This window comes from Neophocaena asiaeorientalis, unplaced genomic scaffold (assembly GCF_003031525.2).
Source record: "Neophocaena asiaeorientalis asiaeorientalis breed wild unplaced genomic scaffold, Neophocaena_asiaeorientalis_V1.1 scaffold308, whole genome shotgun sequence".
NCBI classification, from domain to species: Eukaryota; Metazoa; Chordata; class Mammalia; order Artiodactyla; family Phocoenidae; genus Neophocaena; species Neophocaena asiaeorientalis.
The window spans coordinates 2482567-2502968 of NW_020172768.1; the positions used below are offsets into that span (position 1 = coordinate 2482567).

The following is a 20402-nucleotide window of genomic DNA, read 5'->3' on the forward strand; positions in this document are numbered from 1 at the left end:
TAGAAACAAGAAAATTACAGATGGGAAAGCTTACCAGTAAAGGAAAACATATAGTAAAGGCAGGAAATCAAGAGGAGAGCACAAATGCAGGACATTGGAAATGCATGTGAAATTAAGAGACTAGCAACTTAAAGCAATCTTGTATACATATAGACTGTTATATCGAAACCTCCGGATAACTGCGACATTAAGGCATCAAAGGGTTTCTTTCCTCCCCAGGGTTCCCCTGTTTCTTTCTTTCAGTCCTACTCTAGGTCAACCCTTGGGCCAATTATTCTCCTAGGTATCTTACTTTCTTTCTTCATTCCAAAATTAAAATTCCTTCTCACAACCTCCTAAGGCTCTGAGAATTCAGGGTCCTTTTCTCTCTGAGCCTCAGGTTGAAACTACTTTCTAGGAAGCCACCTAAATGCTGGCTTTACTCTGCTACTTCTCCTTGGACTGTGGGCACAGAAATTTTCCGATACTTTCCCTTCTGCACACAAAAAACTCTACTCGGTTCTTAATTCTTTTATTTCTAAAAATGTAAACATCTGTAAGAAGTACAGCAGATACAAAGAAACATGGTGTAAAGAAAACCTTGTTCACCATCTGGCATGTCCTAAGACTTTCATTTGTAAGAGGTGGTTCTCAGTTGGGGATGGTTTTGCCCCCACGGTTGGCATTGGGTGATATCTGGACGCATTTGTGATTGTCATTATTGGGATGCTACTGCATCTGAAGTGCAGAGGTCAGGGATACTGCTCCACATCCTACAATGTACAGAACAGTCCTCCCAAACAAAATATTATCTAGCTCAGAATATCAACAGTGCTGAAGTTGAGAAACTCTGATTTACAACATCACCATATTTCATTCCATCTCAACTCATATAGCATCTGCCCCTCCCAGCTGGGGCATCTCACTGATTATTAGGAATTTCAGGACAGGAGTTTTGCTCCTGAGTGAAAGGAAGTAATTAAATGTTCTGACTTAATGGCAGGACATTTAATTTAAAATTTAATCCAACCACACTGAATCCCATTACACACAGAGCTTTGATAGTGGTGGCAAGTAACAGCAAATATGAGACATATACCTGCCCTCAAAGAGCTTGATCGTCTTGGGAGGAAAAGAAATACACACTTGGAGAAGTAATAAGAATAAAAAGCAAGATATGAGTATCAGTGCTTAAGACATAAATAAGAATGATTGGGAGTAATATACTTGAGTTGGCCCTTAAACAGATTTAAAATGAAAGCATTTTAGAAATGAATCTAATGTAACTCCATTTAACAGGTGAGAAGAAAAACACAGAGAAACTAACCTGTCCAAATTATGCTGGCAAATTACTGGGAAGAGAACTCTGGTCTCCTGATTCCTGACTCTTGCTGTTGCGTTTACAACCGTTGCCTTTGTGACTGCTAAAAAAGAAGAGAGAGAGATGAGCAGAGAAGGCCCTGTATGAACAATGGTAGAAGTGTACATCATCATCATAGTTATAATAATAATCATTGCTGACATATGAATGCTTAGTGAGTAGACTGGTGAAGGGCTCACATTATGAAGTATCAGAAAGTAAGACTGGAAAGGAATGAGCAGCTTGGGATGAAGAGATAAGATTAAACTAAACAGAATATTAACAGTCTCAGTCTAGGTATTTTAGAAGTTAAATAAGAAATAAAGGTAAGTGCTATAGCAATTTCAAAAAGGGTCAAATTCCAATGGCTGAGGGTAATCAGGCATGGCTTGGTGGGAGGGGTAAACTGGAGATGAGCTTTCAAGAGGCAAAGGATTTGAAAGGAGATAAGAGGGGAATCTAGATAAGGAAGGGATCCAAAGTTAAATAAACCAAGTGGCTTTGAGGACAGTGAAGAAACAAGACTGACTACAATGGGAAGCTTGAGTAGAGGGGACCTGCGAAATGAGGCTGAAAAGGCAGGATGGGCCCAGATCATGCAGGGCCCCAAGAAGAATGAATTTACTCTGGCAAAGAGAGACCACTGCAGGTGCTTTAGCAGAATAACTTGATTAATGTTTTAGGACGACTCCTCTGGCAATGATGTATAGGATGAACAGAGCCAAGAGAGATAAAAGGGAAGGCAGAGAGCTATTCTTCTCGTAAGAACAGAATAAAGAATATTATAAAGACTAAAGAATACTATACAATATTTATAATGCAGTGAGTTATTATTTCATAGACACTATGCTAACGTACTTTTTCTCATTTAATTCTCACAGAAAACATACAAAGGAAGTCGAATTATCATCTCCATTTTTAAAATGAGAAAATAGAATCAAAGAGAGGCTACATAACTTGCCCAGGTCACATATATAGGCATTGGAGGAGTCAGAATTTGAGCCCAGATAATATGACCCAGCGCCTACAGTCTTAGCTACTATGCCGTATCCTTCAATATTATTAAATGTGTCTGAAAGAATCCCCAGAGCCTACAGTCTTAGCTACTATGCCGTATCCTTCAATATTATTAAATGTGTCTGAAAGAATCCAAGAACAAAATAATAGGGCTGAACTAATGATTAGTGGTAAAAAAGGAACTGGAAGGAAGAGAGATGAGACTTTACAAGGGAACAAATGACAGAACTTAATGAGATATATGGAGATGAGAAAGAGCAAAAAATGATCATCTCTTGGGCTTCCCTGATGGCGCAGTGGTTGAGAGTCCGCCTGCCAATGCAGGGGACACGGGTTCGTGCTCCGGTTAGGGAAGATCCCACAGGCCGCGGAGCGGCTGGGCCCGTGAGCCATGGCCGCTGAGCCTGCGCGTCTGGAGCCTGTGCTCCGCGCAACGGGAGAGGCCACGGCAGTGAGAGGCCCGCGTACCGTAAAAAAAAAAAAAAAAATCATCTCTTAAGGGGTGAGAGGATGGGGAAATGATAATACCATTCACCCTTGGAAATCACAAGGGTGAAACCAGAGGGTAAAGATGAGTAATATTTCAGATATGCTGCATTTGCAAAGATGAAAAGAAATTCACGTAGAAATTCTAATATGCAGATAAGATAGATTTCAGAAACTCAGGAAAGAATAAGGATTGAAATTACAGATTTTGAAATTATCTCACATAAAATGAATAGTGGAAACAAAAAAAAACTATTAAGCTCTCCAAGGGAGGAAAAAAAAAAAAAAAGGACCAATCCTTGGGGACCAGCAACAATTAAAAGGTAGAGGAGAGAGGCAGGAGCAGAAGCAGGACAGGGTAGTCTCCCAGAGTTCAACAAATGAGAGTTTCCAGAAGAGAGCAGGCTGCCTTCTCTTTTCACTCTGTACTCTCCTGGAAGATCTCATTCTCACCTACTCCTTAAACTACCATCCACACACATGCAAGTAAAAGATGAGAGGTCTACAGTTGAAGGAGTTTGAAAATGTCAACAAAGGGGTGAGGTAAGCAAAGATATCATAAAGGAGTGATTAACTTAAACATGAGGATATAACCAGTTGAAAGCAATATTCGAATGCATAAAGATGCTGATGCGTTAATTAAACTAGCTAGGCCGAATCAGGGAAAGCATCTGGAAAAGGATGCATTACTACCGAAAGGTAAGGAAACCACGTTAAACTATGTCACTTAGACACAATCAGCAAAATTCAGATTATGGGAAACTTCACAGAACAACCTGGTTCCTTCAACAGGTTGTTGAACAACCTGGTTCCTTCAACAAGCAAATTGCAAGGGAAAAATATGGAGGTGGAACTTGTAGAATAAGAGAAGCTTGAAAGACGTGTCAACCAATCACAACGTGTGAAGTGGACTGGGTCCTGGGTTAAACGAGCACAGTAGAGAAAAAAAAAAAATTACGAGGCAAGCAGAAAATTAAACTGGATATTTGATGATATTAAGGAAATACATTAAATATTTTAGCTGTAATAATAATATTGTGGTTACGCTTTTTAAAGTCCTTTATGTTTTTAGAAATCATACTGATATATTTATAGCTTTCAGATGCCTGCTATTTGCTTCAAAGAAACACAAGAGGAGTTATGTAGATAGTGATATGGGAGCAGTGAGATTGGCCAGGAGTTAATAATTGTTGGGGCTGGCATTGAGTTCACGGAGCTTCATTTTTTCCATATGTTTGAAATTTTCCTTAATATATATTTTTTAAAAGATGCAGTTTGGTTTGCAGGAATAGGATTTCCTTCCATATACTGTAGTTTAAATGGCCCTGGTTAAGTTTTCTTGACCTGAGTTCAGTGGATTTCAAGGAACCATGAGGATTATCAAATCAGATCTAGACAAAGCTGGAGGATGAAGTGGTCCACCAAAAAACAGGGATTGAGTTGAACACAAGATACCACTTGAAAGATGACGGAAGATAGATCCTTCAAGTTATTAATTAAAGGGTTTCAGAGATAAAATTTTAACATAAAGGAGAACAAGAAACTAATGGGGGTGTGAGTGTAAGGAGTTTGCTGAATGAGCAAAGCAGTAGGTAAGAAAAATGACTCTGTCCGCTCTTGTTTCTAAGACAAATTCAATGCCACTGAAAAAGACATGCAGCTATGAGATGACGAAACCTAAACGTGGGATATGTGTTCATGAGAAAAGAATGTGTGCACTAAAGTCCTGTTAAGACACTGGAGATCTAGGGGTCGGGTCATTCAAACCTTCACAAACGACTTCTGTCTTCTTCTCCTTTGTTTATTCCTTCTTCTTTCCCCCAACAAATCCAAAGTGCCTTAGAGGTAGTGCAAAGGCCCTAGGACAAAGGGGTAAGAGTAAGAGGTAATATGAAGTTTGGAGGAAAAGATTACGGATTATTTTCTCCCTCTCACTGAATCCAATAGTGTAAATTAAATTTGTCGCCTTCCTATTTGTTGTGAGGTGGGGTACAGAACGCTCAGGACGAGGGGGACAAGTTGCTTTAGTTAGGTCGCAGGGCAGTGATGAGGACACTACGCTGTTAAGACCTCCACCCTTTTTCTTTTCTAGGTCTCACCGTCAGCAACTCCCAAAGCACTAGACTTTTCCCCCAGGTACGTAAACAAAACAAAACAAAACAAAAATTTAAGGGTAAGATTATGCGAAGGGAGCAGACGGGAGCATTCCAGAGGAAAACCACAAGCGAGGCCTCGTACACCCAAGGAAGTTGGAGTGGTGGGAGCAGTTTGACAGTCACTTTGGCAAGGGTTGGAGACACAGCAATGGGTCAAATCAGAGAGCCTCGGAAACCACGGGAAGGATTCTGCGGATGCGCGTCCGGTCTTTATACGGAACCTGCGCGTATCAGACTCCAGGGCAACCGTCAGGAGGCAAGAGGCGGGACCGGGGGAAGTGGCTCCAACCCGGCTCTGAGAGCCGCCCTCCCCGATGTCTCCCAGCCCCACAGCCGCCGGAGCAGGGAAGGGAAGATTCCCCTGAGGTGAACGGAACGTTTAAAACACCTCTCCCGAAATCCAGCTACCTCGCTGTTAACCGAGGCTTGAGAGTCCTCTCCTCCCCTTCCGGGACACCTAAAAGCGACGCCGCCGCGGTTCCGGGTTACGCGCTGGAGCTCGGCGGGTGGCGGCCCTGGCGAATCCAAGCCCGGAGTCCCAGGCCTCCTCCCGCCCATGGGGGAGGGCCAAAAGAAAATAGTCACCAATCGGGATGTACACTTGGAAGACGTTTACCCTCTGAGCCAATAGTAAGGAGGAGGGCGGGGCCGAGGGGGCCGTACGCTCTTCGGGTTTAAATCTGGGCGGCCGGGCGGTTAACGCCAGCCTGGGCGCGTTTGCGGGTCGTGCGCCTGCGCGAGCTGTGGGACGCTAACCGAAACCTGCGGTACTAAGCTAGCGGGGCGGCGGGACTCGGTGCGGCCGATGGACGTCCGCTGGACCGGTAAGCGGGCAAAAGCTGAGAGAGATGGTGCACTGGCTCCCTAGGGCCGCCCGCCCGCCCACAGTTGTGGAGAGGTCAGGTTCTGAGTAGCGCGGCATTGGAGTTTCCCTCCCCTGGGTGCCGGTTTCCCCAGGGCGCCGTACGGAGCCTTGACGCTCCCGCCGAGCCCAGGTGTGCGGCCTGCGGAGGCACGTGTGAGCGGCGCCGTGCGTGCCCCCAGCGCGTTCGACCCCTCAAGGTCATGATGTGCACCAGCTGCCGGTCCACTGCCAGCCCGGCGCCCGCAGCGGCGAGCACCCTCGTGGTCGCCGCTCTGCGAGGTGGACGGGGCCGAGGGGCCTGTGGGCGGCGGGACCGGTGCCCGCGGGCAGCCGGCTTCCCCGGAGGCCGTGAGCGTCTGAGACGATAACCACGCCCCGGGCCAGCTGCTGCAGTCTCTGGTCTTTGTTGTCGTCGTGAAGGGGGAAAAGTCTTCTCCCCCTCTAGTTTCACCTTTTGTGAACTTCCGGATGTCACAGTGCGAGAAGCGCTTTCCCTAATGAGGTAGGATAGCGTGTAAAATTGAAGAATCCTATAGTCCTGCCCCAGAATGAAGAAAGAAAAACAACTTTTTTTTTTCTGGTTATAAAAAGTATACAATCTCAGTATTTGTAGAAATAAATCCAAGCACTGTTAAGTACATATTTAAAAAGGAAGAAAATACTCGAGATTCCATCAGCCACAGATCAAAAAAAAAAATCAGTGTTGATATTTGGGTTTACTTAAGATGTTTTCATTATGAGTATATATTTACATGATTGGTAAATGTATTTGTTTTATATAATTGTGTATTTTGAATATAACAAAGTATATTCATTTAAAAAGCAGATTATGCTTTATTTAGTCCTTAATAGTTTAGGAATAAGTGATTTGATCCATGCCAAATGTAGATATGCATTATCATTTTAAAAAAATCTTTATTTGGCTGCACCTGGTCTTAGTTGTGGCACGCGGGATCTTCATTGTGGCATGCGAACTCTTAGTAGCGTCCTCTGGGATCTAGTTACCCGACCAGGGCTGGAACCCAGGCCCCCTGCATTGGGTGCGCAGTCTTAGCCACTGAACCACCAGGGAAGTCCCTGCATTATTATTTTTAATGGGTGCATGGTATTTCTTGCTATGGCTCTACTATACCACGTATTATTTAACCTAGCCCCTAATGATGGACATTAGTTTCTCCAATTTCTTCATCAACAGAAAATAGCATGGTAGTGGTTACTTGTACATGTACATGTTTGCGTTCTTGTCCAGTTTATCTCCTTAGAATAATTTCTTGGAAACGTTTTGTGGCTTAGAAATTATGGTACATTTTAAATTCTGACTCATAATGCCAAAGTGCCCTCTAGAAAAACTGTCATCTCCCCTCTGCACCCTCCCCCAACACATAGAACACAGTGTAAGAGTACTTATTTCTCCACACTCCAGCCAGCACTGGGTACTGAAAAGTCTTACCAATCTAGAAGCATAGCTTAATGTTTTTATTTGCATTATTAATGAGGTGAAACATCTTTTTCTATGTTTATTAGTCATTATTTCTTCAGTAATTCACCTTTTTCCTATTCTGCTGGTGTTTGTACCTTTTAATAGCTTTCTAATAGGAATTTGAATTAGTGATTTTGAACCTGTTACAGTATTTCCACTAGTTTGTTGTCTCTTTGGATTATGGTTGTCTTTTTTAGGGTGTTTTGTTTTCTTTTGTTCTAATACTTTTGTTCTTGAAGCTGCATGCTTTCCTTCCGAGAGGTAGAGAAATTGTTCTAAATCTGCAATAGCCTCCCAGCAAAGTTTAGAATCTAACTAGTGATCCAGCCCTGCTATTCCAATTTAAAATCCTTCCCCTCCACCCTCAAAATCCTTTCACTTGCAACTAGGTAAACATGGGACACTGAATTGCTTAAGATTTTGACCAGAAGGTACTGTTGGGTATTTTGGTCAATATCATCTGTATTTATCTACAAAATACAAGCTGTGCTAGCTTCTATGTGAAAGTTTCCCCCTAAGTAAGGAGAAAGGATTATCAGGTCTTTATATTAAAAATAGAAAAAACTGACAGCTACTTGTGGACCTTATTAAATTTTATATTTTATTATTTGCAAGCACCTATCTCCTTCATACATTCGAGAAAGAAAAAGTGTGCAGTAATTTAACTGCAAAGGAAACATGTTAATCATAGTATAGTATACTACACATGCCATAAAAAGAAATCTCTTTGGGCCTTAGTATTGGAATTCTTCCAGCCCATTCCAGCCCAGAGTCCTGTTCCATTTCTGTCCCTACTTTCCTCTGTTCTGTGTTTATCTTTTTAGTAGGCAGTTTTGTATTGCATGAACATTGAAATGAATGGTGTAATACTTCTCACAAAGCACCATTTAATTTATGTATATAATATATATACTTATATATTACATGTTATATATATTACATATATAATATATATAAAAACATATATAAAATCTCATTTAAACTTCACAACCTGTTGAAATAATTCCTTCCATTTTTCCAGTGAAGAAAGAAAAAGCTAAGCCCTACTTTACTCCTCATATTCATTTAGTCCCTACCATCGGTCTGACTCTGGAATTTATACAACGTATTATACAATACAGATAAATGAAGTCATTTTTCAAAGTTACATTTTGGGACTTCTGATTTGCTTCATCTATGATGATTGTCCTGAGTTTTTCTGTGGTAACTACCAAAAGTAATGTCATTAGATCCTTATTCTTCTAGATTTGATAATATAACCTAGTTAACCTTGAAAGGATTTCATTTAAGATCAAAGACCCTGGACTTCCCTGGTGGCGCAGTGGTTAAGGACATGGGTTCGATCCCTGGTCCAGGAAGATCCCGCATGCCGCGGAGCAGCTAAGCCCGTGTGCCACAACTACTGAGCCTGCAAGCCACAGCTATGAGCGCGTGCGCCTAGGGCCCGTGCTCCGCAACAAGAGAAGCCACCACAGTAGGAAGCACACGCACTGCAACGAAGAGTAGCCCCCACTTGCTGCAGCTAGAGAAAGGCTGCATGCAGCAATGAAGACTCGATGCAGCCAAAAATAAATAAATTTAAAAAAAAAAGATCAAAGACCCTGATCCTCTCTTTTGCTTCTATAGAATCTGCTAAGCATGGCTGTTTTTTTTTTTTTTTTTTTTTTTTTTTTTTTGCGGTACGCGGGCCTCTCACTGTTGTAGCCTCTCACATTACGGAGCACAGGCTCCGGACGCGCAGGCTCAGCGGCCGTGGCTCACGGGCCCAGCCGCTCCGCGGCATGTGGGATCTTCCCAGACCGGGGCACGAACCCGTGTCCCCTGCATCGGCAGGCAGACTCTCAACCACTGCACCACCAGGGAAGCCCTAAGCATGGGCATTTTAGTTAGTGCTTTTTGTCCCGTGTATCATTTCTTTATAGTTGACTTTTTTTTTTTGAGTGATTCCCTAAACTCTGTTCTTTTCTAGGTTTTCCTTTGACTTGAAAACTAATGCCAGTGAAAGTACATTGAAATAAGGTAGGAACCTGAAAAAAATAAAATGCTTTGGTTTGTCTTTACATGTTTAACTGGGGACATTTTGCTATGCTCAGTGATTACGCTATCTTTACGTCGAAATTAAAGGAGAAAGCAGTCATATTTTAAGGACATTTAGGGTATTATGAAATATTGGCAGATCAATCCCAAAAACCGATGACGTGATTCAAACTCCAGAAGACCTGGATCGTACAATTGGCAATTTAGAAAAAATCTTACTTTGTCCAGCTATTTCCCCATCTCTAAAATGGGGCTCTTTTCTGGTTCCTACTCAGCTAGAATGTAAAAGCTATTGTGTCTTCTTGCTCTTCAAAACTACAGGGTCACTTCACTTCCTTATACTATTTTACTTCCTAAACTTGGACCTCTCAGTGAAGTCTTTCTGCGGCCCATCCACTACTGAGCTTCAGTGTACTATTTCTGTTAGTATTGTTTCTAATTGTCCCATCTATTATATTTGACCTAGCAGCTTGAGGGTATAAATCATATTTGTATACCTGGAATTTTGAATATAGGTAGGAACAAACTAATTATTTGTTGGCAGGTAAATAAAACTTTGGATCTCATATAGTATATACTATTATATCATAAATGTGGACTAGCAATACACTCTGCTGTGATGAAAACTGTTACTATTGAGCAGAAGGTCTGAGTTCATTTACTTTGATGTTTATTGTTTTAATTGCTATAAAGGATAATGTATTATTTAAGAGAACTTTAAACTCTTCTGAGTGAATATTGGTGTTTATAAGTCATATTTTGAGGGTTACTTATCAACTTTGAGAACAAGCAAAGCCCCACCTCATTTTCCTGTCCTAGTGTGTGTCTCCAGAATGTGCTTCAATCTGAAATGTAGGAGTTATCCTGAAAGGTCCCTGCTTTGAACCTCACACTCACTCAACCACGAAGTCCTGTTGCTTCTCCTTTCTTAAGCTCAAATTCACCTTCTTGTCTCCGTTCCCCTTTCTGCAAATCTAGTCTAGGCCATCATCATCTATTTCCTTGATTGCTCCAACAGCCTCTTAATTGGTCCCACTGTCTTGCCCTCTTGCAATGCACAGTAAACCCAGAGCAATATTTTTCCTACACAATTCTGGCTCTTAATTTTTTTTTTCCAGTGGCCTCTCAAGATAAAATTTAAGCTTTTTTTTGGAAAGCCTACAAGGCTCTAAAACTTGACCCTTGCTTACCTTTCCTAACTGTGCTATTGTTACTCTGAAGCCGTACTACTGTATTTACAGTTACCTGAATGCAAATGCTGTAACCTTTAACCTTTCATACAGCTGCATCTTCTGCCTTAAACACAATTAAAGCTCTGCTACTTTATCCTCACTTTAATTGACTCCCACTTGTTCTGCAAGATTTAGCTTGCATGTCTCCTCTTTATAAGAGCTTTCCTTAAACCACTAGGCCAGGGATTGGTAAACCGCATGGCCTGTTTTTATATGGCCCGTGGGCTAAGAGTTTTCTCTGCATGTGTAAAATGTTAAAAAGGACTATGCAACAGAGACAATTTGTGGCTCACACAGCACTAGACTGATAAGCTTCATAAGAGATGCTGTGCCTTACCCACGTGAGTCATTTTCAGGTATCTTGCCTGGCACTAAACCAGTTAATCAAATATATAACTTACTAAAGTTTGTATTTTTCATTTTTGACACTTGGGCAAGCTCTTTATGAGAATTGAGATGAGTAGTAAATATCTCATTTGCTTTTAAAAAGGACAGCACAACAAATCAGACACTTGCAGGATCTGGCTTTAATGAATTTGAACAAAAGGCACAGGTTTCCAGGTGTATGTAAATATATGTCCATTTAAAAATTACTTTTTGCTTCTTCCATCTCTAATTCTCCTGGACAGGAATGAAAGAATGTTTAAATTCTTTCTTATTCAAGCAAGAACTTCTTTAGCCTAATGGTGTTTTGTTGCCTCCTAGATCTTGGTGAGTTCTCTATGGTTAAATGATGCTTTTAATTTCTGTATCAACACAAACTCTCTTGGTTGGTTTCTCCAAAATAGTATTTTCTTCTAGTGTGTCATTACAGTCCCTTTTGGCTTTTGTTTCTTCGTCATGCAATAAATGTGGGTGCTCAATGCGTCCCCTACGTACAAAATGCTGGATCCGGGATTCTAATCCTTGGCATTTAGGACGATCCATTAGGGGCTTATAAGTGCGCATTTTCACTCCTTCTACAAAGGCACTGGTCTGCTTTATGATAGAGGGCTTAACATTTCTCCATTCTATCACTCCATCCATCTTTGGTCCTATAATGTATACAATCAAGCATTACATGGATACTTTACCACAACAGAATCACCTCCAAACTTTATGTGAATCTCCCTCCCCCATAACCCTGTATAACTTTGGTTCCCTGTCATACCTGTCCTACAGGGCACCGCAACAGAGTCCAGTCCTTGTAGCATACTATACAACATCTGAGTTTTAACAGCATGATTAGCCCATAGTTGCTGAAGGTGGGTAACATTGAACTCCTGAACTTCCCGGTCATAGATCCACTTAATATTTTCAAACTTACAGTCATACAAGACTAAAGGAAATTCTACAGCCATACTAGAGAGAAAGAGAGAAGAAACAGAGTATGAGAATACACAGCAGCCATCCAACAATTCCTAAAAAACAGGATTAGTTGGGTTAAAAGGAGGGGGAAAACTTTGTCAATATTGAGTATCTAATAGTTAAGAAAATAAAACACCATCCCTAACCTTGAACAACTTTATAATTAAAAAAAGAAAAAGGCAGTAAACCATGGATCAACTAGTTAGGCCTGGTCTACATTAAATTTCAGTGGTAACAAGTCACCTAGAAGTGAGCTGACTCGGCCCCACCATAATGCTATAAAATTATTTAAGGGGCCTGGTCCAAACACCGGTTTCTTACTAAAGAGATAGAACAGTAACAGAAGAAAATTAAACGATACCACTCCCTGCTACATGTTCATAACATTCTACAAGTTAAGAGTAAATGCTTCATGAAGGCAGGATCAGAGACTTAGTTATTTAGACAATGGTGGGGAGAGGAAGAATATTTTAAAATATATTACATATCTCAGGGCAATAGCTGTTTTATTTTGGGGGTCTGGGTGTTTCCTTGTTTCATTTTTTTAAACTTACCTGTATTGAGGCTTCTGGGGATTTTTCTCTATGTTCAGCAGCTCATCAATAACCTCTGGCTTCTCCATTCCTTGGCCAATCAGAAAAAGGATAGCCATCATACAGCGGACTTGATGGTAAAGGAATGCCTGGCCAATCACTTCAAACTGACATAACTGAAAGGGTTCTTGCCATCTCTCCTCAGCCAGGCTCTGGCCTACTAGCTGCACTTGAGCAGACAGAATAGTCCTCTGAAAATTAATCACCCCGTTGGCTACATCCATTTTACATAAGTTCCTAAAATCATGTGTGCCAACGTACTTCTGAGCTGCATTGTTCATGCTTACAATGTCTAAGTCAGCACAAGGGAAGAAATAGCGGTAGGTCCTCTCAAGACAGCTGAACCTAGCACTGAAGCTAGGTTCTACGGGAGCCCAGGCCAGTACACGGATGTCTGGAGGGAGCACCCGATTGAGAATGTGGGTATAACGGATCTCTATAGCCGCATCGTTGACTTCATCATTTAAATTAAAATCCTCTGAATCCCTGCCCTTTGGAAAGTGAGAACGTAGGTCAAGAGAAATCACCTGTGGAATGAGAGAAAGATATTGTTTTACAGATACAAATAATCTGAATCCTCAGTATGTACACCTAGAATATGTTGGTATTGCTCGCTTTGTGGAACAGTGCAGTGGCCCTTACCTGTCCAAAGGCACTAACTCCTTTGTCTGTTCGCCCACACCGGTGATAGTTGGATGTCTGTCTGTTTTCTACTAGTCGAGTCTTGGTTAGAGCCTCAAACAGTTTCTCTTCTATTGTATTGTTTGTGTTTTCCTGACTGGCAAAGCCCTGATATCCCCAGCCCAGATAGGCTATCTTTAGGGCTACGTGTCTTCGACCGTGAGCGCTGAAATCAAATGCACGCTTAGCTTTTACAGCTCCTGAAGAATTTTCTCTAACGTTTGAGTCCTTGTTGTTGGCCTGTTCTTTTTTAAGTCTCTGTACCTCCTGCTCCAGTTCTTGCACTCTTTTTAGGAGTTTCTCAGTCTGGATTCTTTCTATGTCATTTTCAGCCATGATAAGACCACCTCAGGAATAAACAAATCATAGAGATCCACCCTATCTGAAAAGAGAGTAAAGAGGTACAATTTTAGTGCCGATTGCTTTGGTGATGTCAATATCATTCCATTATGTTCAAATAGTATGTCAATATCATTCCATTATGTTCAAATAGTATCTAAGATTTAATTTGATGCCTAAAGGATATGGACTTTTGATTCTGCCCAGGGATATAAGCATTAGCTTTATTATGGGTTGATCATCCAGCTATTATTCTTTTCCATCCTGTCTGGCCAATTCACAGTGGGAACGGGAAAGCAGCATCAAAAAAATATTCAGCTAGCATTGTTAAGAGTAGTCAGAATTTACGGAATATGTAGATTTCATTTCTCTCTTCTTCATGAGCTGAGATGACTGAGGACGGATGTTATTGATTTTTTTTCCCCTAAAACATTTCCTTTTGACTTCTCATTATATTTATCCCATATTTCCAATCATAAGATCTGTTTATATGCAATATTTATGTCTACTCCAAGTTTCTATTGCTTTCCAATATTTCAGGTAAAATTAGTGGCTTGTATGTTCTATCTAATACTCAGTTCCGTCTTAAAGGTGGTACAATAAGAGCTGGCTTGATGGAAGAAACTTGTCAGTGATTGTACTTCATATTGGAAGTAGAACCTGGAGTCAAGATTTTCCTACTTTAAGCAGTTTTGATGGCAGAAAGAAGGTAATTAAGCATCAAGATCTTTAAGTCAAATTTAATGCATGTCCTGATAAAAGATTTCTGTACCTCTAGCAGTTAAAAGTCACTCTAGATAATATAATTTAGATATCAGTGTTGAAATTCCTGGCATATTGCAATAATCTGAGGACAACTGTACTATATCTATAATACTGGGACAGTACTAGACAATCTTTGACTGACGGTTACTTTAGTTAAAGAATATCATCTCCACATCTGTTCTAAGGCTGACTAGGTTATCTAAGTCTAGGTAGCTCATTTAGGTTTTTGCTCTTTGAGTTTGTGTATCTATGACAGATGAAAAGTTTAAATGTAAAAAATGAAACTATAAAAGTACTAGAAGAAAACATGAGATAACTTTCTTATAATCTTGCTGAAGTAGGAAAGGCATTTATAAGTAAGGCACTGTAGAAACCCAGAAACTGTAGGAAACCAAAAAAATGTGACTACCTAAAAATATGTTTCTACCAGCAAAAAGTCAGAAGGTAAATAACAAGCTGGCAAGAAAAATGTAAAGGTGGTATGTATTCCATGAATATATAAATCAGTTTTAATATAAAGATCAACAAGAAAAAAATCCAACAACCTGAGAGGTAAATGAAAACAAGCATTTCATACAAAAGGGAGAAAAAGCTTGTAAGTGTATGAAAAGATGCTCAAATTTACTCAATTTAAATAAATGCCAATTTATATGAGAAGTATTTTCTTTACCAAACTGACTGCAAAGAGGAGAGGGTTTGATAATATACTACCTTGGAGAGAGGAAGGAGAAACAAGATCTGGAATACACACTCAGTACAGCGTCTTTAGAGGGCATCTAGCAACAGCTATCAAAATTGAGCACATACATACCTTTTGACCTACCTATTCCATTTCTAGAAATTTAATGTACACATATGCTTGCACAAGTATGTAAAAACTTATAAGGTATTTGTTGTAACATTCGTTTTTAAGAACAAAAGACTAAGTCTAAAATCAGTCAGGGACAGGATGAATAAATTATGGTACATCCATACACTGGAATTCCATGTACCTTTAAACAAAATGAAGTATGTCTACATGTACTGAAACAGCTGGATCACCAAGACTATCTTTAAGGTTTAGAAGAGTTGTATAATATGTTCCTTTATGGTATAAAAGTGCATATGAATATGGAAAATTACTGGAGAAATTATAAGAAGCTGCCTTTGAGAGTGAAACTTGGTTTGGGTGGTGTGAGGTGGGGAGTCCTTGCTTTAAACTACATGTATATGTATTCGTTTTTCAGCTTAAGAAGAAAAATAGTAGAGACACAGGAAATACTGGGCAGTAGATACCTATTCTAGATCCAGTCAGGAAACTGGCATTGGGTATTTGACTGGTTGGTTTGGGTACTAAAAGTTAATTCAGTGACAGGCTGTTGGCATGAACATGGTTAGCTTGGCAGCTGAAGCCGTGTTATTTCTTAAGCATAAGGAGTGTATGCATTTATATTACTGCTTTTGTGATGGTTTTTTGAATTAAATCACTCTCATGGTTAAAAGCAAGGACTCTGAATCCAGACTGCCTGAGTTAAAATTCCAGCTCCACCACTTACTAGCTGTATAACCTTGGGCTGTTTGATCTCTCAATGCCTCACGTTACTCATCTGTGAAAAGGGGATACTAAGAGTACCTATCCCACAATTGTGAGGATTACGCGAATTTAATAAATGTGAAGCACGAAAAACAGTGCTGGGTACATAAAGTGTCCCTCTAAGTACAAGTTACATAATGTACATTAAGTATTGTGCCCCGTATCATTAGTCTCTTGAGCTTTTCTCATGCCTGAACTCACCTATCCTAGGAGCTACTACAGATGGCAAGACTACCAGGCAGTAAAAGTGGGAGTGAATAAGAAGAGTGGAAACGAAAGCGGTCAATAAACTCTCGAGTTGGGTTAATGCCCCTCCAAAGTGCTCCCATACTGCCCGTACTAATCTGTATTTTACTATATACTTAACTGTTCTACTTATGACTGCCTTAGCCATTCTTTCTCCATTTCACTGCTATAAAATAGTACACAAGAAGGGAATGAACGATTTTTTGGGCTGGAAATTTATTACTGGAAAACTGATTGGTGTTTTCTCTTGCAGAAGGTCCTACAGTGTAGGGGAAGCAGTGGAGGAACTTGTGGGACCTGATGGACAAAATTGGGCCAATATGGATCCGGAAGAACGAATGTTAGCAGCTGCTACAGCTTTTACCCATATCTGTGCAGGGCAGGGTGAGGGAGGTGTCAGGAGAGCAGCCCAGTCCATCCCATATGATCCCTACAGTAAAGCCTCAGTAACCCCAGGAAAGCGACATGCTCCTCCTGTACAATTGCATTACCCACATATAGAAAGCAGTGCCTCTTCAGAAGCAGTCTCAGAGGCCTCCCAAAGACTCCGAAAGCCCGTGATGAAGAGAAAGGTGCTGCGTCGAAAGCCAGGCGGGGAAGTATTAGTGACGGATGAGTCGATCATCAGTGAATCGGAGTCTGGGACAGAAAGTGACATGGACGTCTGGGACTTAAGACAAAGGCTGATGAATCTGCAGTTCCAGGATGACAGGGAATCTCCAGTTGATATTTCACAAAAATTTAGTCTACCACGTGAATACCAAGGAATTTCTCAAGATCAGCTCATCTGCTGTCTACAAAGAGAAGAAATGGGCCCTCCAGCTTATGAACAAGACCTGATCGTTGCCAGCCGACCCAAGTCCTTTATTCTCCCCAGGCTGGACCAGTGGAGCCGAAACCGGGGCAAGGTAGACCGGGTGGCCCGCTACTTTGAGTATAAACGAGACTGGGACTCGATGCGGTTACCTGGTGAAGATCATAGGAAGGAATTACGCTGGGGTGTCCGAGAGCAGATGCTTTGTCGTGCAGAACACCAATCCAAGCCTCAGCACATATATGTTCCAAACAATTACCTAGTACCAACTGAGAAGAAACGATCTGCCCTTCGTTGGGGTGTTCGTTGTGACCTTGCAAATGGTGTGATGCCCAAGAAGCCTCCCTTCCCTCTTTCTCCTTCTTAAGTCCTTTTTTTTTTTTTTTTTAACCTGTCTCTCCTTTCACAGCATTGTTTGGGATAACCTGGTTCTTAACCTCTCTCCTTTTACTTAAATAGAAACAACTAGCTCAAAAGACCATGGAACACAGAGTAAGGACTTCACCCATCACTGGTCTTTCCTAGGTGTATGTCACGTTGGTATCGGATACCACTTAACTTCCAAATTACCACTCATATCTAGCAATTGAAAGGGGAATCATGCCAGAAAAAGAAAAACAGACCTGGTCTTTCTGTTTTGTCAGAGTAGTAAGCAAAGCCAGCACTATTTCTATTTTATAAACTTGTTACCTTTGGCTAGTGTGAGTTGCTGTTTTTATGAGTGTGTTTTTAAAGTTGCTGGGCAGTAAGCAACTGCCCCAAATTAAAGAATTTTGGAAATTTGTGAATTTGACCTTATTTTTACTTAAATACTTCTCAAAGATGATCTCTAAACCTAGGTTATGATTCTGCTTCCAATCATACTCCCCATCGTACTCTCACCACCTAAATAATGAGAGCCAAGGGGAATGAACAAAAACCTGCCCTTTACACACAATCCTAAAGGAGGAAAGGTAACAGCGTAGATAACCTTCGTTACTAAAGGAATATAGTAAATCCAGCTGTTTTAATAATTTTTAACAGATGCTCAATAACAGCACTGTGTGACATGTAAGATTCTAACCCAAGTTTTGTTTCAGAATTATTTCAGCAATATACTGCCCTCCATTTGTTACTTCTAGAATGCAATAGTTTTTATAATTTGCCGCTAAGATTTTCTTAGAAATTATGCCTGTCACTTGAAGGCTATTCCCACTCTGCAACAGAACTTCAAACTCCTAGCAGCTGGAACCAGATAGAGAGATAATAACCAAAATGAATCTGGTCTATTAGGGTACAGACCAACTCACTAATTTAGCTCACCTGAACTTGGATCTATTTGTTTTTGATGCTTCTGGTCCAAAAACACCTAAAATCTGGAGGTTGTCAGTTTTAGCATTTAAGCCAGAAGAGTGACAGCAGAAATAGCTTGCTTGTTCTAGGAAAACACAGCTGTGTAACAAAAATGAATGACCTTGACCATTACTATCTGCTAAAATACATTTTCTTCGTAATATTTAAGCGACATCATTCACTCACCCAGTTCCAATGTTAGGCATTCATCAGGGAAAGTAAGAATCAGTGACTCAAAGATATATGCAGGATACATTCACTGCAAATACGTAAAAACTGCAAACTACCCAACAACAGTGAATAATTAAACGTTAGACTATTAGTCACTGGAAATCTATGGTAAGCTAATACAAAAATGCAAATTAGGTCAAACAAGTTGCAAACTGTACCGTACAATCTCATCATACTGCACACGCAAGGCACAAGGAAAAATCAACACACCTAACTCTAGGTGGTGGGATTAAAGGTAGTTTTTATTTAAACCTCTCTTTTTTAAAAGTTAAAAGCCACATGGCACTTTTTACATACAAATTACAGCAAAACAATGGTTTACATCTTCATATCTCAAAGCCCAATATTACCGGATCAAAAAATTTCCGAAGTGATTATCTAGTTCAACCCCCTTATATAACCGAAAAACTAGTCCAAAGGAGTTAAGCGAGTAATAAGACATTTTGGGGAAAAGAGGACTCCTGACAGGTGAAGCACAGTGGTTCCCAAACAGCCATGTAATACCTGGAGGGGGGCCACCAAATTACCACAAAGGAATTTCGTGCGTGCGCTAAGCATTGACTGTAAACATTAAAACAGCCGTCGCTAGACTTTCATTTTTTTGCGGTACGCGGGCCTCTCACTGCTGTGGCCTCTCCCGTTGCGGAGCACAGGCTCCGGACACGCAGGCTCAGCTGCCATGGTTCACGGGCCTAGCCACTCCGCTGCATGTGGGATCTTCCCAGACCGGGGCACGAACCCGTATCCCCTGCATCGGCAGGCAGACTCCCAACCGCTGCGCCACCAGGGAAGCCCTCAATGTATTTTTTGAGGTTAAAAAGGTTTAGTCTCGAAAATATTTGTAACCAGTGGAAGTAGCAGAAAGAGCATTCCCCATGATAAACTTTTAAACCAAAGAAGGAAGCAGGGGTAATAGCCAAAGGATTAGGAAACACGCACTATGATCACTAATACTGGAAAGTAATCCCCCAAACAACTTGAAAATCGTTGCCACGCCTGCCCACCCCACATACTACTGGGATCCCGACCTCTACTAATATTTCGTTTTATAAGCAAACAAAATTCTAACTTAGGAAGAAGTGATTACACTCCGCAGTCCCAGGGCCCTCAAGGAATCGAATTAAAGAAGCTCCTACTGCTGCACGTTTCTGACAAGTGCTCCAAGAAGCACCAGACACAAAAACACGGTCTTTAGCGAGTTCCCATTTCCATGCTCTAAAGAGCGCTTTCCTGAAAAGATCAAGGTATGGGAACAGTGGCTTAGCGGGAAAGAGAGAAACGTCCATCTGTTTGTCCATCTGTCCGTCCCCCTTGGAAGAACCCATAAAATAACCCACCCCAAAACCCCCACATTTACCTTCCGGTCGTCGGCCACGCAGCTTTTCTCGAGACAGGAAGCTGTCCCTTTGCGTTTTCTACGCGCGCGTCCGGGGCCTCATGGGAAATGTAGTACATCTTCATGGGAAATGTAGTTCTAAGAGCCGGGAGTGCAGGCTTGACGCTGAAATCTGCCTAATGTTTTCTAATCTAGTCACCATTTGTCCACCTCCAACACAACAGAATCTGGGTCCTGCGGTAGGAGAAGAATAAAAGGATAATTTCTAGTGTGCTAAAATAATAGAAAACTAAAATTAAAGAACTTGGTCTGATTTTATTCGTACTTAAATTAGTAGAAAGCTATCATTGAGAGTCAAAAACATTTACAATTAGAATCCACATGGAAAGGCTGAAAAGGAATGTGATAATCTCAAAACAGACGACTGAGGTGTCCGAGAGTGACCGAACAGGGATGCGGAGTCTTGCTTCAGCACCACGGAGAGATCATAACTAGGTTTTGTTTGCGCGTTTTTCTAGAGATGCTGATTGAAA

The 20402-nt window shown here is 41.0% G+C and overlaps 2 protein-coding genes across 3 annotated transcripts; one reads left to right on the plus strand and one right to left on the minus strand.

Moving 5' to 3' along the window:
- Positions 1 to 5698: 5698 nt before the first annotated feature.
- HYLS1 (HYLS1 centriolar and ciliogenesis associated) lies at positions 5699 to 17758 on the plus strand. Its single transcript, XM_024740819.1, has 4 exons — positions 5699 to 5822; positions 9313 to 9362; positions 14164 to 14281; positions 16410 to 17758. Exons 3-4 carry the CDS (start codon positions 14268 to 14270, stop codon positions 17335 to 17337), a joined length of 942 nt encoding a protein of 313 aa, XP_024596587.1. The 5' UTR covers positions 5699 to 5822; positions 9313 to 9362; positions 14164 to 14267; the 3' UTR covers positions 17338 to 17758.
- On the minus strand, positions 11120 to 19928 carry PUS3 (pseudouridine synthase 3). Of its 2 annotated transcripts, XM_024740816.1 has the most exons (5): positions 19891 to 19928; positions 13195 to 13615; positions 12514 to 13079; positions 11763 to 11953; positions 11123 to 11646 (listed from the first exon to the last, which is right to left on the minus strand). In XM_024740816.1, exons 2-5 carry the CDS (start codon positions 13567 to 13569, stop codon positions 11339 to 11341), a joined length of 1440 nt encoding a protein of 479 aa, XP_024596584.1. In that variant the 5' UTR covers positions 13570 to 13615; positions 19891 to 19928; the 3' UTR covers positions 11123 to 11338. The 2 variants fall into 2 exon arrangements, with proteins under 2 accessions (XP_024596586.1, XP_024596584.1); XM_024740818.1 differs by lacking the exon at positions 19891 to 19928 and having other exon boundaries at positions 11120 to 11646; positions 13195 to 13617.
- Between the last annotated feature and the right edge of the window lie 474 nt (positions 19929 to 20402).

Bases quoted from the DNA above. Each gene is read 5' to 3' on its own strand.
- PUS3 (XM_024740818.1), bottom strand. From the start codon at position 13,569: ATGGCTGAAAATGACATAGAAAGAATCCAGACTGAGAAACTCCTAAAA. The intron at 13,080-13,194 runs GTAAGGGCCACT...CTCATTCCACAG, and splicing joins GAGTTAGTGCCTTTGGACAG to GTGATTTCTCTTGACCTACG. The intron at 11,954-12,513 runs GTAAGTTTAAAA...CTTTCTCTCTAG, and splicing joins CCCCAGAAGCCTCAATACAG to TATGGCTGTAGAATTTCCTT.